Source organism: Erpetoichthys calabaricus, chromosome 18, assembly GCF_900747795.2.
Source record: "Erpetoichthys calabaricus chromosome 18, fErpCal1.3, whole genome shotgun sequence".
Lineage (NCBI taxonomy): Eukaryota > Metazoa > Chordata > Cladistia > Polypteriformes > Polypteridae > Erpetoichthys > Erpetoichthys calabaricus.
Window position 1 is genome coordinate 79,078,764 of NC_041411.2, and position 26,586 is coordinate 79,105,349.

Below are 26,586 nucleotides of genomic sequence, written 5' to 3' on the forward strand. Positions count from 1 at the left end.
AAGAGCATTATAAAGAACATTACAAATGCATCCATCCATCCACTTTCTGAAGCTGATTTTTTACATAGAGAGTTGCCAGGGGTATTGGGTTGAAGGCAGGAGTAAGCCTGTTGCAGGGCACACTCATGGAGATACTTTCACTCATTCCAGGCTGATTTAGACTTTACAGTCAAGTTAACTCGCTTAACTGTGGAATCTGGGATAAAAGCAGAAAAACACAAACAGACACGTAGAGAACAGTGGAATTGTCCAAAGAGGGCTAATCCAGGCAGACTTATGAAGTGACAGCTATATGACACTATACAGATTTCAAAGTACTTTAATTTCTGCACATTTAGTGCAATTATAGTTCGATGAAGAGTAAGTCAAATACATTTGCCATGAGTGTGATGCAAGTTAACAATTGTTCATATTGAAGGTGTTTAATTTCAGTAAAAGACCATACAAGCTGTTTGCACATAGGATGGGGGTGTAATTAGTTAGGAGAAACAAAAAATCAGAATGAGACGTGTGGGAATTAGGATTTTTAAAGTCATGTGCTACATAGGAAGAGGGACGCTTCTCAGCCAATTCCTTGTGCTTTTCCACCTTTTGCATACCCAAGAAAATTATGGCACACTGCTTTTATTTGGTCTTCCTTTTTAATAAAGGCAGGCTAATTCTTTTACAGTTTGCTTATGTGTTGAGGCTGTGTCATGTTTGAGACAACTTTTCCAACAATTTTCAGTTGTAGCCTTCATTTACATAACCTTAGCGAGTCAGAGGCACTTGGCAACAATGCGTGCCTGTGAAGATGATCACCTAATGTGACGTGCTATACGACTCAGACCAACCAGTCTGCGACTCACTAAGATTAACTTAAAAAGTCTTTAGTCGCAGGGGTGAGCTCTTTGTGCAGGAAAGCTGACAATCAATGAATGCTCCTCCATAAATACAATGCATAGAATGTAGTGATGAGGAATAAGGAACGCAGGTGTTTTGAACCTCAAATATAGAAGAGAAGCTTGTGTGTTTGATGTCTTATGCTTTACATACTAAATGGAATGAAAAAGAGGTTTAAAAGGGGGTAGAGACTGCGGATAAACGCTTTATAGCTGTTAACCTGTGTCGCAAAACTCATAATGAGACATAGCAAGGTTTGGGGCAGCCACCTGTATAATATGGTATCCTGGCTACAAATCGTTTTTTAAGTTAATAGCACTGCTGTGCACAAAACTGAGTCCAATACAGAACTGAGGGAATAGGGAAAGGTAGGGAGGCTTTTAAAGGGGAAGACAGGGTAGTGAAGTCAAAGGGGTCGGGCTCATGTAGGTCATCTGTCATTGGTGTGCGAGCCCGGGACGTGACATCACATGGCTCCGGAGCCAGCAAGGTCTCCTTCCATTGGCTCGGGTCCCGGAAGTGACGTCAAGATGACAGGTGGAATCTCCCGTAAATGGTCTGCAGGCATGGGAGAGAAAAAGAGTCAGTGCACTCTGCCAGCATCCCCGTAGTCTCGGAAGCTGCCCTTACTCAAGCGCCTTTAGCTTGTCTCCATGCGCACGTGTGTGACACCTGTTAACTCTTCATATCGCTCCGATTCCGATCAGGCAGCATGGGTGCTTTGGACCTCACGAAACAGAAGAGAAGCTTGTCTGTCTGATGTTTTGGTCTTTTCCATACCGGTGACAGAATGGGGTAAAGGAAAAAAAAAAAAAAGGGCAGAGATTGTTGCTAAACTGCACTGCAGCGGTCAACCCTTTGTACAACACTGCTCAGTCAGGCAGCACACTTTTGGCTGTCACAAAAAGGGGGTAAGTGTGACCGCACTGTCAGATTGGCACTCACTCAGTGAATGTGACGTGGGGGTGTAATTGCCAGTCATGTAATTTTGACCATGGTGCAGCGACAAGATCAGCAACTGCGGTCAGCAAATCTGAAATGCCCCACGACTAGAAGTCACACAATATGACATTGGCTTAAATGTGATACAGGCTGTGATTTTCAGTCGTTTAATTGACATGGTCCAGGGACAAGACCAGCAACTGCGGTCAGCTAGCCTGACATGCATCACGACTAGAAGTCATTGGCATTGCCTGGTCAAGACCGTGGATATTTCTGTAAAAAAACATTTAAACAATAATCTTCTAACCTTCTAAATGGCTATTTTGAAGGAATAAGAAGAGAGGAAAAAAACAGTGATTAAGAGCAAAAAATGTGTAGAAAATGCAGATTGGGGATTGTTTCTGCGTCAATTAACATTAAGAACGAGGAAGATGGACATTTTTCAGCTCAAAATATAATTCAAATAATGAAATATGCTTAATGACATAAAACATACAAGTTATTTTTTTTTAAACTCCACTTTTTTTTCAATATGGCGTGTTTCATTGACTCTGATATCTCACAGAAATGGTTTGTGGTAGAAATATTTGAATTTCAGAAGTGGATTCAACACATCTACATTTATAAAATACACCGATTTTTGTGGTTTTTTTTTTTCTGTTAGGGGATTTTGATGCAGATCAGTGTAACAGGGCACTTTAGCTATTAGCTAAATAAAACAAGCTTGATGGACTGAACGTCTTTTCTAAATTGTGAAAGTCCTTAAAAAATAAAGTTTGATGTTAAACATATCCTTTAAACCAGGTAGGAATTGAAACAGCTCCATTTTCTTTTCAGGCTTGCACGTATTCTCATGCGTCTCCCAGCACTTCGTCTGATGAGCTCCAGTATAACAGAAGAACTTTTTTTTACTGGCCTTATTGGGAATGTTCCCATTGACAGTATAATACCCTACATTCTGAAAATGGAAACGGCAGCAGAATACAATAGCCAGATCACCGGTACATCGGTGTAGCCCTGTCTCCTTCAGCAGGTGGCCTCTGGTTAAAGCTGGCTTCTATTTCCTTATCTGATGCAAAGCAAAGGAAGAACTGCAAGAGAGCAGCAGGATGCAAAGCAAAGGAAGAACTGCAACAGGGCAGCAAGACAAGCTCCATATTTCTGCTGTGACTGTGGTAGGACTGACCTACAGTAGTAGACAAATACTAAGATTAAACAATCGCAAATCTTTCATTTAATGATATTTTTTCTTTCTTTTTTTGCTGGACCAGCTTCTCCACCTACATTATATGCTTATGAAAGTGAGGAGCGAGCTAACAACTGTCAGGCTTTCAGAAGGCCTTCTTTGTTTGTTTTCTTGACAGCACTTATTAAGGCAAATATTGGACTGGCAGATACCTATTGTAGTACTTATACCTTTGTTGTCTTATTTCTTTTTGTTAAATGGTAAAAAAATGTAATTGTGTTGCTTACGAGTAATAGGTTCACTTGGTACAACCTGCCCATATTTGTGTCTGTTTGACAGAAACAAAATTGAACTGCTCCAAAATTAGAAATTGGCGGTATTTTATAAAAAAAGGGGGGGGGGGGTAATTTGAACAAAGATTTATTATCACCTTTGGGTGTTGTGATAGTGCGCACTATAACTGCACTATTTCAAATAAAAAGGTTAGATGTTAAATATCTATATATTTATAATGCTATAGTCATTCTGTGGTGGAAAAGAGGAATAAGAAATGCAATAACAACAGGAGAGTAGAGCAATCAAAAGTTCAGTAGGCTAGTCAGTCGGCCTGATGGAGGAGTGTGTGCAAACCCAATCTGAAAATGATCATCAACTCCGCTGGTTTTCTTTCATAGGTGTGCTGGAGTCACTGCGAAAGAACATTAATTAAAGATCGGTGTGGTTATGGTCAGCAGAGGAGAAAGACACAGCACTCTGCTTCAAGTGGTCTTTGATCCTGACTGTCTGTCATGCTGTCCAGCTTCTCTTGCCAACATTAATAGTAAGAAAGCACTTAACAATGCTAAACTGGGGAACATCTGAACATAAAGATGGACTGACCTGGCTGGTGTCCTTATTTTTTATTATATATAATATAAACTATACAGTAATCCCCTGCCTATTGCGGAAGTTATGTTCTAGACCCACCCGCGATATAGAAAGACCACATATTTTTTTTTATAGTTTAAGCCTTTAAATACCCATCCCACACGCTTTAAACACATGTAAACTTATTAAAACACACTTTGTAAACGCATGATATGTGGATGCCAGGCTAAGGATACGAGTAACATCTCTCTATTATAAAACATTTTAACTTCACGCAAGACAAGGCAGTGAGACAGGATAAGAGCTGCTGTAGAGATGTTTAAATGATTGACACGCAGAGTGACAAGCTGAAAAACAAGCAGCACAGAGCTAGCACAAAGTCCACTTCTCCAAGACGAAGTGGCAGGAGCATAGCGCACCTCCAGGGAAGGGGGAGGGGGTTTGAGCTAAGCGATCGTGACATTTGGCGGGGGTTCAACTGGAGACATGGAGAGAAAGTTAAAAGTCCATTGAATCTGTGAGGCAGCAGTGCAAACCACATATTAAAATATGAGGGACCTTCAAAAAGTTTCCGCACTTTTTTATTTTTGTTGGAAACGATGCAGGCAGAAGGAGTAGTAATTGGGCATTAAAAAGTTGGTATGACGCTGGCAAAATTGCATCGCAAAGGAAGGTGACTATGTAGAAAGGTGATGTAAATTGTTTTGAAATTCTTAATAAAGTTAAAAAAGGTGCAGAAACTTTTTGAATGTCCCTCGTATATTGTGTCAATCAATGAATGGAACCATTTCAAAACATTATTGGTCACTAAATCCTAAAAAAAAAAAAAAAAAAATTTGGATCTTTATAAGAGTATAATTCACTTTGTGTTTTCCTCTGGCCAAACGAGCCAAACATTTTAAAAGGTTTTTCAACAAGAAAAAAATGTATGTGTAACAGACCCAAAACATCAACATAAATACAGTAGGAAAGGCACGTCTAGTGTCCAGTGCTGTAGTGATACTGATTTAGTGCATGTCCTTCATGAGATATGTTTTGAGACGGTCAAAAATGCATCATCTGACAGCTCAATCAGGACAGTACAAGTGTGGTTCTTTTGCACACTTGCATTTTTTTCTGTTGCTTACACACAAGATTGTAGAATATCAGTGCCTGATCCGCGTGATGGACGTGTCCATTGTGTTAATGTAGACTACCACAACACAAGGCTTCCACATTTCTCCCAACACAGTCACTGCATTGTCAACAGTGCTTAGGGAGCAAATGCCTTTCTTGTCTTTCCACGTGATCAAAATCATTTTTCCTTTTTGCTATGCTGAAGCTTCTTGTGTCTGAACTTCTAGACGTATCATGGCAGTTCAGTCATACAGTTCCCCTATTCATATCAATGTCTGATGACCAGTTCACATCACCACCACTATCGTTTGACTCAACTAATTCTTCATTTTCAGCTTCTTTTAATACTGGCTTTACATTTTTTTTCATGTGTGTTGTGGTTGAAGGCTCTGCCCCACTCATAAATAATGATGAGTTACAATTGCATGGCAAAACACATAGAAATATTTATTTTATTTACAGTGTGATTTTATTTTATCCACTAGATGGCAGCAGAATTCTGTTCCAAGTGCTGTTTGGACTTAACATCGGACATATGAACAATACAGCTTAACCCGAGAGACTCTCTGGCTTAGCCGTATTTACATAGAATTCAGAACCCGAGAGACTCTTGGGTTTAACACTAAAGAGGTTAATGAGTGTTTCATTGGTACCTCAGCATATTAAAGAGTCCTGTCACTTCTACCTGTTGTGATGATTCTTTCTCATATGATGGTTAATTTCATTTATAATTTCAGCACTGGTAAAAAAATTTTCTCGTCACCTCATGAATAAACCCAGCAGTACTAGGTTTGAATTTTCCAGTGATGAAAGATCCTGTGAAGGGTGGTAGGAGCTCCAAAATATATTATGTGAACGAGTGGCCCACACTTTGCAAAAAGTTATATTGGCTAGCACAGATAGAAGCCAGTGACATTAACTAATATACAGAGTTAATTCTCATCTTTCTTCTACATTTCTTTGGAATAATTATGCCAATAAATTTAGTAGTAACTAAGCTATAGTATTTTGAAATGGTTCCTTTTTTGATGGGCACAAGACCGTATGGCACACTTACACACTCACTGGGGCCAATTTACAGTGGCCATATAATAAAGCTCTTCTGTCTTTGGGATGTGATAGGAAAACCGAAGGACCGTGCTAAAACTCATGCAGACAGAGACCGGACACACGTTTGAAACTGAGAAGGCTGTACCCTTGGGGCAGCAGACTCACCTCTGTGCCAGTATGCCACCCATAAATATAACATTCTCAGATATGTGCAGTCTAATTCATAGTCTCAGAGTCAGTAGGGAGCAGAGCCTACACCAGCAGTGTCAGGCACAAGGCAGGAATCAGCCCTGGATGAGATACCAGTACATCACAAGGCCCACTTGTGCTTACACCAGCACAGACAGGGCCAAGTTAAAATCGCAATTAAAGCATACATATATATTATAAATATTTTTTCTATTAACATACATAATTTAGATGTGTGTGTGTGTGTGTGTGTTTGCATTTTAAAACAAAGCAAAAGATGAGGCTTAAGGTCGCGATGAATGTCCCATTTAATTCTGGTGTCAGAGGGGAGAAAAAGAAAAGAAAGCAGAATTGTGCTAAACAAATAATCGGTCATCTTTGAAAAAGATCTTGAGAGGCTCAGAGCTCCGTGGTCCTCCAGAAGCTGTTCTGCAGTTGAGGTCCAGCTTCAGGTGGGTCTCTGGATTATATACTGGCGTGACTTCGGCCCGGACGGAAGTGACCTTATCAGTCCCTCCAATTCTAAGGAGACAGATGAAACAAAAGTTAGCTGACAGTGCCACACCTTCCCTTTATTTGCTCAGCACAGGCCCTTAAAATTCTCTCTACATACACATGTCTAACAAAATATATATATGTATATATATAATATACACACAGTGCATCCAGAAAGTATTCCCAGCACATCACTTTTTCCACCTTTTGTTATGTTACAGCCTTATTCCAAAATGGATTAAATTTTTTTTTCCTCAGAATTCTGCACACAACACCCCATAATGACAATGTGAAAAAGTTTACTTGAGGTTTTTGCAAATTTACTAAAAATAAATTAAAAAAAATAAAAAAGCGTCCGTATCCTCTAGGGGTGCGAACAGCCCCCCCTGCTCACACCCCCTCCGTCAGGAGCAGAGAATGTCGGAGCAAGAGAGAGAGAGAAAAGCAAACAAAATCAAAAATCAATAATGCTGTTTGGGCGTTTAAGTATGCGAAGCACTGTGCGGGAAGCATATCGCGCAAAAAAGCAGCCACAAGGATGGGAGCAATGTGAAGGTAGTCTTTCATTGTTTTTTGAGGAGCGTCCGTATCCATTAGGGGTGCAAAAAGCCCCCCTGCTCACAATATATTTGAGGAGTTTTATTTAATATGTAATACATGCTCTGATTGGGTAGCTTCTCAGCCATCTGCCAATAGCGTCCCTTTTATGAAATCAACTGGGCAAACCAACTGAGGAAGCATGTACCAGAAATTAAAAGACCCATTGTCAACTGAAACCCACTAACCAGAGAAAAATCCGCGATATATGTTTAAATATGCTTACATATAAAATCCGCGATAGAGTGAAGCCGCGAAAGTCAAAGTGCGATATAGAGAGGGATTACTGTGTGTGTATATATATATATATATATATATATATATATATATATATATTATATATATATAAAATCCTAAGCCTAAAAGTGCAACGATTTTATGTCACGTTTTTTGACACGCTTTAAATTGGGCTTATTTTAAAACCTACACATATATATATATATATATATATATATATATATATATATATATATATATATGGTTGGTATCCTTCTTTTCAGAATTTATCGAACTTCAATGTGATATTGTTGGCTTTTCAGATTGTTATTCCATTTTTTAAATTATAAACTAAAATATCAAGAAAGTCGTGCATTGAGCATAGTGGACCTCAGTTTAACAGGAACACTCCAATCGGTAAGAGAGTAAATATTTTACTCTCATTTCATGATTTTTACTCCGTTAAATAATAAATAAATTTTTCTTTTACATATTTATAGAATTTTGTGATTTTAACTCCAATAAATAATAATTTTTCTTTTGTACATTTATAGATTTTACTAATATTCTCGCCACAACTGGGGGTTGGGCGCCATTCCCCCAGGGAGGCTTACCCCCCTAGCATAGTATAGTATAGTATGTGTATGTATGTATATATATATAATATATATATAGGTACATGCAGAAGTTTTAATTTTTTAGACAGTCAAATGAATTGTAATTGTACATTAATTTTTATGAAAATATTATTCAGTTTGTTTACTGTAAAAGTTGTATCTACTTCTAGAAAAATGTGTGTGTGTGCACACATATCCATTCATCCATTTTCTACACCATCTTATCCTGATGGGGTTGCAGGGCAGCTAGAGCCTATCCCAGCAAGCACTGGGTACAGGGCAGGAAGAACACCTGGACAATATGCCAGTCCATTGCAAGATGAACACACAGACCCCCCCCCCTCCACCACCCCCCCACCCAATGTGCCAATTTATTATCCTCATTTCCTCTGACCTCTTTGTCTTTAGGCTGTGAGATCAAACATCAAACTAATGCAGACAGGGGGAGAACATGCAAACTCCATGCATGGTTGTTAATCTTGGTCTTCTTAGAGTGTGGCAGAAGTGCTACCATTGCGCCACCTTATAGTGAATGAGTGATGAAATAAAAGTCCCAAGCAAAGAAATGTTAGGGCAACAACCCAGTCATCCCTGTTTACTTCTTTTAAATAAGAACAAAAATACAAGTGCCCAATGGTGGTGGCAACAAAACCAATCAAATGAAGTCGCCCCAGTCGGGCTTTGTAACACTGTTCATTTGGTCAGTTACACAGAAGCTCTGTTAGCTGTCGTGTCATGCTGTGCTCACAGAATGACACCTCCTTCCATCGACCCCATGATTTATAGGCAGGAAACAGGAAGGGGTGGAGTCAGTCACCCTTACTGGGTGTCTTTTTGCTGCTGTGGAAGGAATAGCAGAGGACATGATTAGTGACAGTGCCCCCTCTCAACCCAGAGTGGTGTGACAAACCTTAAACGCGAATGCCTGACTGTATGTATGTATGTATATGTATATGTATATGTGTGTGTGTGTGTGTGTGTGTGTGTGTGTGTGTGTGTGTGTATATATATACAGGGTGAGTCAAAATTATGGTAACATTTGAATGGTGGAAACAATTTATTCAAAACATACTTCATATGTGCACAATGATTTACAGGAATGTCTCAACCTGTGCATCATCATGTTCAACATGCACCATAAATTGTCCACAAAATTGTATATAAGTACATACATAGCAGTACCATTAGTGTTGAAATAATTTTGACTCGCATATATATATATATATATATATATATATATATATATATGACACACAATGTATTTAATGGGTAACATTTTTTTAATTTGACATGCATTTCACATTATTTGACAAGGAGTAATCATTTACCAATTTTTTCTTTTATTTTAAAGATGTTCCCAAAGGTTTTAGTGTTGAAATTTAAAAAAAAATTAAAAAGATGAATGTTTTTTTTTCCCAGTTGGTAGATTCTTCACTAACCTTTTGATTGCATTGCCCAATGAGAAGGTCTGTGTCAGTCGACCCCGTGAACTGATATTAATTTTTATTTTAAGGTACAGTTATTTTGTTGGCTGCCATGACAATCAATTGCTATATGAGATAAGCTATCGTTTTTCTTTTTATTTGTGAAACAGCAATTTTTTTGAACTTTTATCTTTACTGATTAAATCTAAAGGTTTACACTTCAGAAAGGCTTTGCACAGCAGTAGGTTGCTGTCTTTAAAGAGTGGCTGACACTGTGGGTTTTATGCCACGACAGGTTTGTTGTTGTCATATTACAAGCTGGAGTTTATTTTAATGGTGTTTGCATTTCAGTAGTGTATTTAGGATAGAATATGTCCGCATTATGGTTGTAACACATTTCTTAGCAATTAAAAGGTTTTAGAAAAGTGGCGTATTAATGGATGTTGCACTTAGTTATTAGAACTTCAGAGTTATGGTGTTGTGCGGCCATCAGTTCTAAAGTCAAGCCTTTAATAAGCGGAAAGATCTTTAATACTGCAATGCACGCTGCATTTTGGGAGGGTAGGTGGGTGGGGTGGCTTATACTTACGCCTTGTCTTCAAATTAAATCTAAAATCATAACACTTTACACAACACTGAAATGGTACTCGGGAACTTAGTGGTCGCCTAGTCCTACAGTTTAACTGTCGGCACGCATTTCATTCAAAACCCGTCCTGTCATAAAACCCACAGTATTCAAGAGAGCCATGTATAGCGTACTTTTCGAAACTGATATATTGAAATGTAATTATATTATTACCTACAGGTATTAAAATGCCTGTCAAAACTGTCGCTTCTCACTGTTCTTTTATGTGAATCCAGCTTTGTACTGTACATGTCATTTCATTAAAAATGAGTGCATGTTCTTTTTTTATCAAAACTTTTCTAATCTAATCAGTGTCTCCTACGTGAAAAGAGGCGTTGCGTTGCATTGTTGTTTTTGTATATAGAGCATTGCAGTGCATGAATTAGCTTATGCATTTTATTAAATGCTGTATAATGGAAATGTGGTTACAACGTTGTGGCTAAAAATACTACTACCTAAGAGAACAGTTTATACCATTAAAGAACTTACATGTACATTTTGGAGGTGTTTTGTGCTGTTTTTGTTTTTTAATACTTCTTTTATAAACCTGTGGGAGAGGACTGCTAGACTCTGCTGTGGAATCTTTAAAGAAAATCACAGGTATGGCTATTTTACAGAAACATCTCTCTTTTACACGTATCTCTTCGAATTAATGTTATTCAACTTGTTTGGTTCCACAGAGTGGCAATATGTCAATATTGATTAGCACAATCCACCTTACTAAAACGACAAAGTGTCCTCGCGTATGTCTGTGTGTGTCCATCCAGTTGCTAGGTCTCTGTTTTATGCCATTTGGTGTGGGAGTTATAAAAGCAGTGCTAATATTTGTGATGCACAAATCTGTTGGAGTGAAAAATGTAATGAATTTTACTACTACATTTATCTATGATGCACCATCTATGATGCATGTGTGTGTGTGTGTGTCTGTGCCGTATCAGGGCTGTATCCATCCGGTGGCAAGGTCTGTGTTATATGCCATTGGCTAGTGACCCTATAACCCAGTACTGTGCAAAATGCCTTAGGCACTTCAGATAATCTGTGGTGGGCTGGTGCCCTGCCCAGGGTTTGTTTCCTGCCTTGTGCCCTGTGTTGGCTGGGATTGCTCCAGCAGACCCCCATGACCCCGTAGTTAGGATATAGTGGGTTGGATAATGATTGACTGACTGACTGATTTCAGAAAACTTTGTCTTAGATGGTTATTTTATGTCTTCTGGATTAGCCTGTCAATGGATAAAGTGTATTTTAGAGTTCCAAAAATGTTTTTACAAAAGGATTGCAATTCAATCAAATATTTGAATGTGCTTAATGTAGGGGTCTCCAACTCGGGTCCTGGAGTGCCACTGTGACTGCAGATTTTCATTTTTAACTTTTCTCTTACTTATTGACTGATTTTTTTTTTTCACTGCTATCAAACTCCCTTTGCCTTAATGTTAATTGACTTGCCATCTAAGACTCAGATCCCCTAATTCAAGGGTCTCCAACTCTGGTCCTGGAGCGCTACTGTGGCTGCAAGTTTCATTTAACCCTTTTCTTAACTAGTGACTGTTTTTGCTCTTAATTAACTCCATTTACCTTAATTTTATTTGACTTGCTATTAAGATTCAGACCCGGAGTTGGGTGTCCAGCTCTGGTCCTGGAGTGCTACCCCGGGCTGCAGGTTTCATTCTAAACTTTTTCTTAACAGTGACCTTTTTTTTCTGATATTGAACTTCTTTTCTGTTCATTTTAATTGACTTGCTATTTAAGACTCGGATCCCTTATTCAGGGGTCTCCAACTCCAGTCCTGGACGCTACTGTGGCTGCAGTTTTCATTCTAAACCCTTTTCTTAATTAGTGACCTTTTTGCTGCTAATTAACTTCTTTTGTATTAATTTTAATTGACTTGCTATTTAAGACTGACCACCCCATTCCTTACTTCAGCCAACTCCAGTCCTGGAACGCTACTGTGGCTGCAAGTTTTCATTCTAACCCTTTTCTTAATTAGTGACCAGTTTTTGCTGCTAATTAACTTCTTTTGTATTAATTTTAATTGACTTGCTATTTAAGACTCTGACCACCCCCACTCTTTTTTTCCTTACTTAGCAGCCAAACAAATAATGAGAGTCAAAATGAGTAAACTCATGACCAGCAACGTGTGTCCATCATACCAATATCTGAAAATAAAGAAAGGTGAAGGTCTCAGTAATGCTGATCTGCTCAGGTCCACAAAAACATCATAGAAAAAATTTAAATCAGCCGTTTTGAAATGTCTTGCCACGGCAGACAGAATGAGAAACCAACAAGCCATGGAATTAAATACCTGGTTTTAATTTAAAAACACGAATTGGCTTCTAATTAAGAAAACAGGTCGGACTGAACATTGTTGAAGTTTGAGGCCTTGACTTAGCTGGTCATCTTGTGGTTCACTTCACATCTTGTTTCTGCTTAAGGAAAAAAGGAAGCACCTCATAGGATTAAATCTTAAAACGCAAATCAAGTCAAATGAAGGGAAAGGGAGTTAATTAGCAGCAAAAACGTGTCACTAATTAAGAAAAGGGTTAGAATGAAAACCCACAAGCCAAAGTGATGCTCTATGAACGAAGTTCGAGACCCCTGACTTAAAGAACCGTACTTAGTACCGCAGCAGTTTCTGGTTCAAAATCGTGAGCCCTTTGTTGGCTTACAGCCCAGTGACTGATGAAGGTGTGAAGAGAGAACCAAAATGATGAACTCAAACAGACGAGGACAACCATACCGAAAAGGCAAGGGGGGTGATTTTAACCTGCCAATCTTGCACCATGGCACAAATAAGTATAGCAATAAGACACAAGGTGGTCACCCTGCATCATCAGGGTCTCTAAAACATTGAAGAATTAAATTTTATTCAAGCCGTGTAAGGGGTTATAAGAGGGGGGTGTTGAGGCTGGAACCTAAAAATTATGTGGATGAGCAAAGGATCTGGTTGCGAGTGACCCCAGTAATTGGGTGGAATGTCACCGATGGGCAGAGGAGAAAAGGGATGTGTCAAGTGGTGAGAAACGGTTGAATGAAATTGTGTGAAAAAGTCGGAGGATGGCCAGTGATGCCAAGGTGTTCAGGTGGCAGATAAGATAGGAAGTACTGGTCTTACTCTTAAGGTTGCCAAAAACTGTAGAACAGGTGGGATTGTTGATTCTGCTCCTGAATTTCTCCATTAATGGAAACAAGTTCTTGCTTTTAGTGCTGAGGAGACCAGGCAGGCTGGTCAAGGGCCCGAGTCTAACCAAGGCATACAGGTAACTACGCTCTGAGATGTAATACTTGCTTAGTGGCATTTTACTGGGTTGTGTGGTTCCTCCCAAGACCCAGCGTATGACAAAAGAACCATTTCATTCTGGAAAGGGGGTCTTTTAAATATGAAGTTGGTTCATTGGGTTTGGAAAGGTTCCTAATTTGTGGACTAAACACAGATCTTTAATGTCTAGTGGGCTACAGCAGACCAAGCAAACCTGAACGGAGCCTGTGTTACCAGAAACCCACAGGTACTTTACAAATCTGTTATTTATGTTACTTGTTACGAACCGAAATAACTGAAAGTTCTTTCTGGGACCTTCATGTGGAGGGTTCTTTTGTGTTCTTCTGAAGAACCACTTTGGCGTCTTACTGCCAAGAGTGTAGTAAGAAGGTCAGCTTGTCTGGTTAGTGTGCATAGAGGAAGGAACGCAGGAGACGTTTGGAACTGCGGCCCACCTTCAGATACCACCAGAGGAACCTCCATAAAGCAGACTGCTTAGAAGAACACCGACAGCCATACTGCAATGCAGGTAATATCCAAAAGCCTTGGGTTTGCACAGTGGTGATCAAAATCTCAACTGTTTGTGCCCAAAATATTTGAAATATTAAATAGAATATCTTATGTACATTTCTGGTATCTTGTCTATTTTATTTAAAATAAATGATTATTGAATGACTTAATAATGACCAATAGGACAGTCCATTCCAAACTTTGGACAGGCATTTTAGACATATCCTCGTTTAATCTCAGAAATATTAATATCATTGAAATATTGCCCATATTAATGATAACATTAAAATATATGTGATTTGTATAAAATGGAGTACACAACTGAATTAACACTAGAAAATAAAAATAGTATTACTTATGTCCGTAAAACAAACAGTAAACCTTTAATAAAGATTTTGGGATGATAATGTTTACACAAAAAATATTACTATTGCTGTTTTGCCTGTACTTTTATTCTGACAGAGTTTACTAAGCAATACTGGTAATGGAAATCACAAATTAGTAATAAAATTGTGAATTTCCCCTTGGGATTAATAAAGTATCTATCTATCTATCTATCTATCTATCTATCTATCTATCTATCTATCTATCTATCTATCTATCTATCTATCATATAATGCCTTTCATATCTATCTATCTATCTATCTATCTATCTATCTATCTATCTAAAATTAAAACACACATGAAAGAGCTCTCAGCTTTGAGAAGCGATCCTTTGCTGTCAGCTCTGCAGGTTTCTCCACCTCTCGTCTTGCATTTACAGGTTTTGTAGTTTTGAGGCATTCTATCAACGTTTCGGGAAAATGGATATACCTTTAAAATGAGAATTCGACCGTCCCAAAATGGCGGGTCTATTGACGTGCCTGCCTGAAGCGGCTTAGCTGAGGTTTTGGGATGCGATTTCGGGATCTTCCTCGCAAGGCACCCCGGGAAATGTAGGCGCATCACAAAAACTTAGATTCAATAAATGGAAATATTGCAAGGATAAATAAAACGAAGCGTGGATAGTCAGTTGTTCTAATCACCATGAATAATATGTACAACTTAATTCACAGACAAACGTTCAGTCGCTTCAGTTAATTTTTACTCCAACGACCATGATGCATTGCGCCTTCTCGCGCACAAGTGGTGACTGGGTACGCTTGTTTACGGGAGGCGGTAGCGTGCTGCAGATATGGAACTGTTTTAGTTCTACTTGTGAGAAATAAAGCCTCAAAGATGCCTATGAAGGGGAGGTTTCCGATAAGGAGGACGATCGAATACCTCCAGAAGTCGGACATCTTCTTCAAAAATACTGTGAAGATCATGACTGTCAACTACAACACGCATGGAGAACTGAGCGAGGGCGCAAGGTCAGGGTCGATGCCGGCCGGGTTTGAGTTAGCGCGCGTTGTGATTGAAGTCTGCAGACTTTTTTAAAATATATACATCTTCCGTTTTGGTTGTTCTTTGTGTCCATAATACGTGAAGGTACTGTATGTACCTATGTATGTAACATTTACTGGCAGTCCTGGGTATAGCGTGTGTGGGTATGTCGGCGGAGGGCACGTGGGGGGGCGACTGACAGTGCCCTGTATACGTACGCTTTCGGGATTTTGGCTGGTGTGTTGTGTCGCTCGCATCCTTACATGCGTGTGGTGCGGTGTATTCTGATTGTCATCTGCTCGTACCTGAGCCCATGTCAGTCGATACGGTACTCCGTATGTACCAGCAAAATGTCCCTTTGACTGGGTGTAGAACTGCAATCTACAACCACCCCCCTAAACATAAAATTGATTATTTTGTTTATATTTTAAGTTGATGACCCATCTAGGTCACCCCAGCACCCCACATGTGGGTCACAACCTTCACAGGTTGAGAAACAAGTTCTTAGAGGAAAAGTGTTTATATTTATTAGTGTTCATAAATGTTGACGAATACCTGCCCATACATCAGTTGGGTTCTGGTTGTGTTAAGCCCGTTTACCTTCAAGTCAGAGATCATGTCACATTTAGTGACAGCGGTTGCTGACCCTTATGGCCTCTGTGGCTGTCAGATTATTTCAGGCTCATAAATTCTTCTCCACCAACAAATAGGGTCTAATGCCAAAACCGAAAGAGCACATCAGATTTAAGTGAAACCAGAAAAGCAGCTTCCTCTCGGATTTCCATCCTATTTTTTATTGCATTTCTCACTACTTGCCATACGCCAGATCACACTACAAGACTTTGTGCCTATAGTTTCAAACATGCTTAAGAAAGTTGGGCAATCTGTAACAGCTCAAAGACTGTCTCAGATGTGTAACTTGAACTGTTTGTACTTGACAAGTGTTGATGATCAGCTCAAATTTGGGGATTTAGTTGCCAATCTGAGAAAGTTGACAGCAAGTTTAAAAATTGGGACTAAAATCCTATAGCATGAGCTAGCATTATATAACTAGGAATCACGGTGGTGACTGATTACATGATTGGTTCACGATCTTTCATTACTGTTCCAAATATATTGCACTGCGGAAGTACCACAGCATTGCCTTCTTTTTGACAGCTAGTCCATTTAGAGCAGGGGTGCCCACACTTTTTCAGCTTGCGAGCTACTTTTAAAATGACCAGGTCGAAATGATCTACCTACATTAAAAATGCTATATATATTATATCAGTAACGGCACATCGTGCAGTGAATACACTTGACTTGAGCATTCATAGTATTCCTCCTCTTTCTCTGTACGTTTATCATTCGTTTGCTCAGAGTTTGATGTGCTTGTTGCTTCCTGAGCAGGTCTTCTTTACTCCACCCTAGCGGCCCGCTGCTTCTCTTATTTCGTCGGCATCTTTTTGCGTTAAAACTGATTAAGTTAGTTTTTGTGCTGCAATTTCTTAGTACGTTTTCTTTAATTTTTCACTTAATCTGGCACTTAAGTCTTCAATCTGCCTCAAGAATGATTAGCGAAGGTGGTAGGGAATGAGAACGACACCTGTATGCATGCGTTGCACGGCTGCGCGCTGCCGGGAGTTGATTCTACAATAAAATAAAATAAAAATTAAAAAAAGTAATAAAATCATCAAGTGGATAGTAGACGTCACGTAGTATATGTGTACCAAATTTCAAAGTCAATAGGTGAAACGGTTTTGCGAGCTACAGGTGATTTAAAATCTGGACAGACAAACGAACAGCCACTGTAGCGTATTATAGAAGAAGATATATATAGATATAGAGTATACTTTATACATAAAATATATGTTGTTGTACCTTTCATAACTGAATAACCCTTATGGCACTATAACAATTCAATACATTTATGGTCACTACAGTATTTGGATTTAATAATCTTCATGTGGGAAAAGGCTGACTCTAATAAATAAGTAGAGCCGAATAATGCAGTCAAGGAGGTAGAACATTTCCTCATGTTTGGGTACTTTTCCTCTGTAAGTTCCAAAACTGTCCATGAGCCCCAGACTTCAGCTGAATGTCATCCTATAGTATCAAAATCTCATCCTCGACTGTAGAGGAGTTTTAGGTGAAACAGTGTTGCAATTTATGATGCAGGTGAGTCACCCTCAACATCTTTCCTAAATGCAGCGTTTCTCAACCTTTATGTATTTGCGACCAAGTTTTCATAAATTTTAATTGCGCCCCCCCTAACATTTTTTTTGAAACTCTACTAAAATTTATTCCTTTATTATTTGCTGCTGATACACCGCTACAAGATTAAAATTGAAATTACGCCACAGATGGCAACATTCGCGCCCCCTTTTGCTTCGGTGTGCCTGCCTTTGCTTTTGAATTTAGCCGAGGCTGTCCGATTAACTGCGATTTTAGTTTCCTCTCCTTTCTCTTTCTCAAATCGCTTTTCGGAAGAAAGTCAGTTTTGTAGTTTTTATGAACAGTTCGAAAGTGCCTTTCCACATTTTCCTTCTTTGGAATATCAATGATAGATTAACAGATCAGACAAAGGCACTTCGATTGTGACATTGTGAGTAAAAAAAAAAAAAATCATCTTCCAATTCCACATCCAGCCCATACTCCACCCAAACCAAACGAAAAAATTTTTTTTTTTTAAATTCCTTCTTTAGTCGATATAAATTGGAAGGCTAACTAGATCACTTAGATAGCTGGAGTTTTGCAGTAGCTCGCTCGTTTGATCGTGCGTGTGGGATGACCAGACAGATCTCCAACTGGCCGCCCTGTATGTCAATCAACTGGCAAAATGCCATAGGGATAATATATGGTCGACTAATGTTTAAAAAAAATTTTTTTTGAATGCAACGCGATCTACCTTCACTACCTTTCCGATCTACCAGTCGATCGCGATCAACATATTGGGCATCCCCGATTCAGAGCATACCTAAATAAGGTGGTAACTTTGACCATCTCTTTTCATTTTTCCCTTGGTCATCACTAACAAGAAACATGTAACAGATATTGATAAAGGTTTCAAAGTTCAGAGAGCCTTTGCCCCATTTGCACAGTCCAGAACAGTCATTTTTCTTCTTTCCTTGCAGCTGCCAGTGTTTCCCACCATTTGTAATCATTGTGTGCATTTTACTTCTGAGTGAGTGCTCTCTGGCTTTGACTCTTGAAGACACAAAAGCCCACCTCTGTGACTAGTGACTTGCTACAAGAAAATCGGACCCGTTTGATTTGGTCATAGCAAGTTGCACAGCTGTAGGACTGAGTCGCAGGGGGGGTATCACACTACACATCTGAAGGTAACGGGCACATGTGCACTAGGCAGGTGTGAAAAAATGCTGTAAACAAAGAATGCTTTCAAAAATGGAAGTGTTAATCATTTATTTTCATCAATCAACAAATGCAGTGAATGATCAAAAGAGAAATCTAAATCAAATCAATATTTGGTTATGATAATTTATAAAAAACCTAAACACGCAAAGGATTGATTTGTAGGGTTTAAAATTCTGAATTATGTGCAGCCTTTCCCTTATTGGAAATTTATGAGTTGAACTGTAAATTTTTGTCCTCCACCTTCCTTCTTGTCTTGCAGAAAGTTTGTCTTCTTCAATGTCCCTCAAATTCAGTACAAGAACCCCTGGGTACAAGTCGTCATGTTCAAGAACATAACACCTTCACCATTCCTGAGGTTTTATCTGGGTAAGTCTCAAAACCTGGGTGCTGGATGCTTTTTGGTTATGTGCTTCCAGGTAGTCAATCATTTACACTTCATTTTATATAGTGCCTTTCCCATAGCACACTTAAGCATTGATATCATATCAGGAATTTAAGTGGGGGGCAATTGCCTTGTCAGCTGAACTTTCATCCTTCAGTTTTAATTGTCCAGTTTCCTTGTTAATATGACAGCCTATCTGTTCTCCCCGATTGTTTCAAATCGGTGAAATTTAAGTTCGGATTCCAAGGTATCACTGTACTTTATCCGTTTGAGTTCCAAGACAATTTTTCCCCTTTAAAATAATAGAAACTGGAGTAATCCATACCTGGGTCCCACGAACTCTAATTTTCAAAATGATTTTAACAGTAAATATACTGGATTTTAAGGCAAAATATTAACAAATAATAATAATAATAATATTTGAATAAAAATGTAAATTGATAAAATTAAAAATTGTAGCTTTAACAGCTTTCCACTTACTCTTATTTTCCTCACTACACTTTTTAGGACCCATGGCGAATACACAAAGTTCTTATTATATAAAGAAAAAACACAAAATGGGCACAAAAGCATAAAATTAGCAGCGAAAATAGCAGAGAAAATTTGACAACAAACTGAACGACAAAGCGTATGGGTGGCCCAAGCACTGGGGAAACATACACACAAACACACACGAACAGCGAGCTGGGTGTTCGGATTCCAGGGCAAAATTTGCTCAAATTTTTTCGTTCGGAAATCAAGTTGTTTGGATTCCGGGGTCAATACTGTACGTACTTCTCAAGACCGTAATGAAATGGAGTCATTTGGTTGAAGCAGTTTCCAAAATTGTGAGGAATCCATTTGGGGAAGTCATTTTTATTTAACGCCTTTCCTTATGGCTTAAGCTCCATTTTCAGATCCTAAATTCTTTCAGTACAGGCTTTCATGCCATAAGGTAGGGTCCAGCTCTAGTTGAAACTCCATTTTATCTCTGGGCAACCTCAAATATGCACACGCGCACACACACACACACACACACACAAACACACAAACAAACATATTCTCTTGAACTCAGGTTTGGACAGTCTAGCAAATGGCATGTTTGTCATTATGGGCCTGAGCATATGCTCTTGGTGTCCAGACAGAAAAAAAGCTGACAAGTTAAGTTGCTGAATTTGAGAGGAGCCCCATTCCTGAATCCACTTCTGTGTTGCCTAAATTACATAAGCTTTACAGTTATTTGTTCCTTTATAGTGCCTTTTACAACACACCTCACCAGTAGTTACAGAAGCTTGAAAAAGATGAAATGTGTGCACACTGTCAAAATGGGTCATCCTCCGAAATAAAGGCAAGAGGTAGCTTCAGGGAGGGCTCAGACTGGTTCAGTCCACTGTACATTTATTTTCTTTTTTGCCACAGATGACGGTAGTCAGGTCTTGGTGGACACAGAAGGGAAGACCAACAAAGAAATCTTGCAGCACGTCAAGAAAATCCTTGGAAAACCTGAGTAAGTCACTTTCTGCATTTTTTGTTAATGCGTTTAGATGAGCGGAGCACACATGAGACCAGTAAGTTATCCTGGCCAGTATTTTATTCTATGTACAGGTATATTAATGGAAGTAGTTATTATGGAGAAGATGGTGCAGCACATGGCCAGAAAAGGAGTTTGAGGGAACAGTCAGCATGGGCTCAGATTGGGGAGGTTGGGCTTTACTAATAAGCTAGATTTCTTTGAGGAAGAAATACAAGAATACAATTAGAGTTGTGCATATGTTATTTATTTTGATTTTTAGAAGGCTATTGAGAGGGTGCCACATGAGAGATTGAACATCAACATAAAAAACAGGAGTTCTATGGGTGTAGGTGGGTGCAGAATTTACTAAAACAAGGAAAGCAGAGATGGTCTGAGGAACCTTATCAGAATTTGGTGATGCTATAAGCAGTGTCAGTGATGAGGTGCTGTCATTTATTTTACATATATAATATAATATAATATAATATAAAATGTTAGCAGCAATGTATGAAAAGCAGGTATTTGTATAGAATGCGTGATGTTTTTGGCAAAGCATGAAATACCTGTGTTACTTTAATATGCTATATACTTTCCTTAGGCATTGTATTTATAAAGAATGACAAATACTATTTAGGCAAAGTATGAAAAGTGAGTCATGAAAAGGCCTTTATTGAAAAGACGTATATGAAAATGAAAAAAGAAATACAAAATAAAAAGTACAGGATTTTCTTACTGAGAAAACTACTTGTTGCAACAAGGAAGGATAGAATGGCATTTTGAACTGCACTTAATTGTCTTTTTCACACAAGAGCACTTCATTTTTTGACACTTGTTCTTGCACATACACCTAACGAAACCTTGACCGCTTCCTGTGGACTGAGCAATAACAGCTGATCAAAGAGGTATTTCATGATCAGGAACATGTTCAACTGTGAGTAAGTCCTTTGGACATAAAGTGAATTGTGATCTGGTTCAAAATTCCTTGAGTAGTTCCAAATCAGACAGAAGTACAAATGATGGAAGTACTCTAAGCTGTATGTGTGCCCGGCCGCCCACTATTTTTTTATGAAATTACATATTGTATTTTATTTCTCGTGCACTTATTTTGACGTCCCATTTTCGCCATTCTACACAATGCCTAATTTCACACATTAACAGTAACATATATAAATTATACGATTAGGAATATAAGCGACAAGCTGGTTAGGTTTGCAGATGTTACCATGGGGCGTGGACTGGTAGATAATCTAGAATTCATTGAATCGTTACAGAGTGACTTGGACAGCATAGAGACTTGAGCGGATTTGTGGCAGATGAAGTTTGATGGAAGTAAATATAACGTATTACATGCAGAAAAGTAAAATGTGCAATTTGGAGGCAGAAACTTGACATTACTGCTTATAACAAGCAGTGGGCTTGTCGCTATCTACATCCAGATAGTGGACAGAAGCCTTTAAGAATACTAACAAAATGTTAAGTTTTATATCGTAACATTGAGGAGGTTATGCTCAAGTATTTTGACCACACTGATGAGGCCTAACCTGGACATTTGTGTGCAGTTTTTGGTGTCCTGCATACAAAAAAAAAAGAGGCAGAGCAGCACTAGAGAAAGTCCATTGAAGAATGACTATACTGATTTTGGAAGTTGCAGGGTATGAGTGCAATGCATGACTGAAGTTCAAATTTCAAAGTTTATTGTCATGTGCACAGTAAGGAAACACGTTTCCCTGTACAATGAAATTCTTTCTTTGCTGTCCACCCCAAATGACAAAACCAACGTTATAAAGATAAACATAAATAATAAGTAGCACATAGATAATAAGTAATAGAGGCAGCATAAAGTATAAAAACAGAATAGAAATATAAAGTGTGATGGACAAGTCAAATACAGTTTGTGTGAGGTAGAATGAGGTGAACCATGGTTTTAGTACATTGGACCCCAGCCGTTACTGTAAAATGAGTTCAACAAGAACACTGTGGCACAGTTGGAAACTTAAAGGTAAATTAAGTTTAAGGAGGGAACCATAGATACATGGAATAAACTAACCATGTAGTGTGGTAGACAGTAGGTCTTCAGAGGCCTTCAGAACTTGGAGAAACTGGGTAGATAGGATTGGCAAGCTTTGTTGGACTGAGTGGCCTGTTCTCATCAAACTGTTTCTGATGTTGCCGTAGAAGCAAGCAAATTTTGCTGTGGGTGTCATTACACGGTACTTCTGTTTGTGTACAACTCGCTTTGAGCTGGGATGGTTTAAGCATAGGGCAGAAGGATGGCACTGTGGCTAACCACTGCTGTTTCACATCTCCAGAGTGTTGAATCCCAGCCTTGGCTCTGCCTGTGTGGCGCTGCCGCTTTCTGCTAGGGTAGGGGTACTCAAACGGCGGGACCGCGGTCCACAATCCGGACCGCCAAGACGTTTTTGGCGGACCGCGACTGTCTTCTGCGTAAGTCAAAAGTCCGAATATAAAAGCACCAAAATTATTGTTGTTTTATTATTTACTCTGTAGCAGGGTTGCCAACTGGTATTTTTTATGCCAAATAACTGAAATCTGGCATTTTTGAAAACTGTTTGGCATGTAAAATTTGCGTTTGGTCATCTGGCATTTTTTGGTCTTTTTTTACAATGCGAATTATCCACCAAAGTCAGAGCTCCATTCGCATAAGATCGACGCCCTTAAGTCGTCGTTGGTAGCGAGTTCATCGCTGATGATGAAAGCGACCACCACACAATCAAATGTTACAGAAGCTTCGCTACGCATTGTTTGGGTTCTTGGCAGATTTAAGAAAGCATTTACTGATGCAGAGGTTGTTAAAGAATGCATGATATCTGCTTCTTCAGTTATGTTTAGCGACAAAAAGTGTGTTGAACTGATTCAGCAGATACCATTATCAGACAGTACTGCTAGTCGTCGTGCAGATGACCTTTCTGACAATAGATAGATAGATAGATACTTTATTAATCCCAATGGGAAATTCACATGTGGTCGGTGGTCAGTTAATATCAGATCTTAAACAGGCTAAATTGTTTGCTCTCGCGTGTGATGAATCCACTGATAAAACTGACATGTCTCAACTCTGTATATTCACAAGATTTTTTGATGGCCATAGTTTTGTTGAAGAGTTTCTGACATTACCACCGCTAGCAAAACAGACCCGCGGTGAGGACGTGTTTTCAGCATTATCGCAGTTTATGCACGCAGCTGGATTGGATGTAACAAAAATGGTTTCCCTTACAACAGACGGGGCACCCAGCAATGACTGGTAAAGATAGAGGACTTGTCACTCGTATGAAGGCACTTCAGCCCAACCTTGTTGCTTATCACTGCATCATTCATCAGTCTGCCCTCTGTTCAAAACTTTGTGACGAACTGGCGGAAGTGAAGTCCACTCTTGTGAAATTAGTGAATTTTTTACGATGTAATTCGTCTCTGCAGCATCGTCTGTTTCGTTCTTTTCTTGAAGAGATGTCTGCAGAATTTGGAGATTTGCTGCTTCACAATGACGTCAGATGGTTAAGCAAGGGCCGTGTGTTGGAAAGGTTCTGGAATCTCCGTGAAGATGTAGCTGACTTCCTGCAGTCCTTGAATACAAAGAAGCTGCAGAATTTTTAACATTTACTCAAGACAGTGACAAGGTCGCACTGCTGGCATTTCTTGTTGATATTATGGGACATATAAATACACTGAATTTGTCACTTCAGGGTGCAGACAAAACCGTTGTCGAATTGCAAGAAAATGTTGTGCCTTTGAAACAAAACTGAGCATTTTCATCAATGACTGGGAAGGTGGCAAGATGCTGCATTTCCCAAACCTGAAGAGCTGCATGACAGCTGATCAACAGGCATGTTTTCAGTTGATTTCCACATTTCTACATCATTTGAAGGTCGAGTTTGATGAACGTTTTTAAGGATTTCAGAAAACTGAAGCCTGTGTTTTTGTTTGTTGCTGATCCTTTCATTGTCCAGCCTGACGGTGAATGGACTCAAACCCGTCACTGTTGCAAATGGAAGCAGCTGATTTGCAAGCTTCTCACGTTTTGAAAGCTAAATTGAACGAAGTCGGCATAACAATTTTTTTGGTCAAAGTTTGTTCCAGATTCTTAGTATCCTGCTGCAAAGAAACTGGCGATTTCCGTGCTCACTATGTTTGGTTCAACATATTCTTGTGAGTGTGCGTTCTCCACTATGAACACTATCAAGACGAAACATCGAAGTGTATTTACCGACCAGAACCTCAGGAATGCAATAAGAATTGCACTGACTGGTTACTCACCGAACTATGCTGCCATTATGAAATCGAAACAACAGTTTCACACTTCACACTGGGTGACAATCATTTACGTACCAACTGGTGTGTTAATTGCAACTAGTCATGTGACTATTTTGAATTGTTTTCCATGTTTTGTGCATGTCTTGGTCTTCTGTAAAAATTTTATCATTTGCGTTGAATCTATTACTAGCCTCCTACAGACCTACACCTACAGACCTACACCTACAGTCCTACACGGTAAACCTGGCTATAGCGGACCCCAATGGTTGGTGGCGAACTGATGTGGACCGGCATTCAAAAACTTTGAGTACCCCTGTGCTAGGGTCTATAAAGGTTTTTCTTTCCACACCACAATAACATGCTTGTTAGGTTAATACAACCCTCCAAATTGGCCTTGTATATAGGTTTGTGCAGGAGTGTAATCACCAGTGGAGTGGCACCCCTCCTGGGTTGGTTCCTGTCATCTACTTGATGGCACCAAGGTAGGCCCTGCCCCATGTCCCTGAACAGCTGATTAAATTAGACGTATAGATGGTTTTAATATGAGGGTTATTAAGCTAACACCCAGAACAAGTTAGAGGCTAGCTCTAGAAAGCATTGGTGTGATACAAAAGGACACTTGTGGCTTTTATTTAATTTTTCCTTTTGTTTTTCTTTTTTTTTTTTTATTGCAGAGAGGTGCTCCGTGCTGAAGAATTAGCTAAAATGGTTCATTCAAACCCTGCAAACTTTGGGCCACAGAAGTATTTCCCACGGGAATGCATGTGTGAAATGGAAGGGCAGGTACCCTGTCCCGGACTGATTCCTTTACCAAAGGAGATGAGGGGCAAGTACAAAATGCAGGCTGAAGCCGAAGATGCCTGATGGTGTTTACTCAAGGCTAGAAATCTGCAAAAAGTTCACACGAACATTTGATTTTTTTTTTTCAATACAAAATAAAGTGGCTGGCATCTGGTTGCACACCAAGAAGAAACAGTTTTGCTTTGTAATTCAATCTTCTACTTTTTATTCAATGGAACAAATTATGATCAGGTATGTGGTTCACATCTATATATAATATATATATATAATTCACTAAGTCCATGGCAAGCAAGATGCACGCAAGACAGCCACGCCCGCCAACTCACAGAGCCCCGCCCCCCACCAACAACTCACTAAGCAGCCGACCATGGCACACGCACGTCAGAGCCCCGCCCACCAACAATTCACGCGAGAGTGAAAGCATTTGCCAACAATGTTTTCATTAATCAAGAACGAAAGTCAGAGGTTTGAAGACGATCACATACCGTCGTAGTTTTGACCATAAACGATGCCGACTGGCGATCTGGCGGTGTTATTCCCATGATCCGCCGGGCAACCAAAGTCTTTGGTTCCGGGGGGAGTATAGTTGCAAAGCTGAAACTTAAAGGAATTGACGGAAGGGCACCACCAGGTGTGGAGCCTTTGGCTTAATTAGACTCAACACGGGAAACCTCACCCGGCCCGGACAAACAGAACAATGAAAAGTCAACGTGGCTCAGAGGTGTATTGTGGACTGTAGCAGATACGAAATCGACTGAGTGAGGCGGTGTTTGGAAAATGAACAGTCAATGTGACTCACAAGTGCATGTGGACTGTACACAGATGAAAGCAATTCAGGTGAGGAGTTGGGGGTCGGGCGCATGAGCAGGCAGTGCGTACTGAACGGTGACTGTTCACCCATCAATACATTGTCCTCACTGGGCGTCCTTCCCCTCACACCCCCGTTCCGCCCTC

General features: G+C 39.5%; 2 protein-coding genes across 2 annotated transcripts in view; both read left to right on the forward strand.

The window, feature by feature from the left end:
• Positions 1 to 6,761, forward strand: part of nr2c2 (nuclear receptor subfamily 2, group C, member 2) — a 46,340-nt gene extending 39,579 nt beyond the window's left edge. Inside the window, 1 exon segment of the mRNA XM_051921034.1 lies at positions 2,662 to 6,761. Within this exon segment, the coding sequence (XP_051776994.1) occupies positions 2,662 to 2,839 (178 nt within the window). The 3' untranslated portion in view covers positions 2,840 to 6,761.
• Positions 6,762 to 15,076: 8,315 nt separating this feature from the next.
• On the forward strand, positions 15,077 to 25,881 carry mrps25 (mitochondrial ribosomal protein S25). Its single transcript, XM_028824797.2, has 4 exons — positions 15,077 to 15,321; positions 18,948 to 19,054; positions 20,469 to 20,556; positions 25,506 to 25,881. Exons 1-4 carry the CDS (start codon positions 15,188 to 15,190, stop codon positions 25,693 to 25,695), a joined length of 519 nt encoding a protein of 172 aa, XP_028680630.2. The 5' UTR covers positions 15,077 to 15,187; the 3' UTR covers positions 25,696 to 25,881.
• Positions 25,882 to 26,586: the final 705 nt, after the last annotated feature.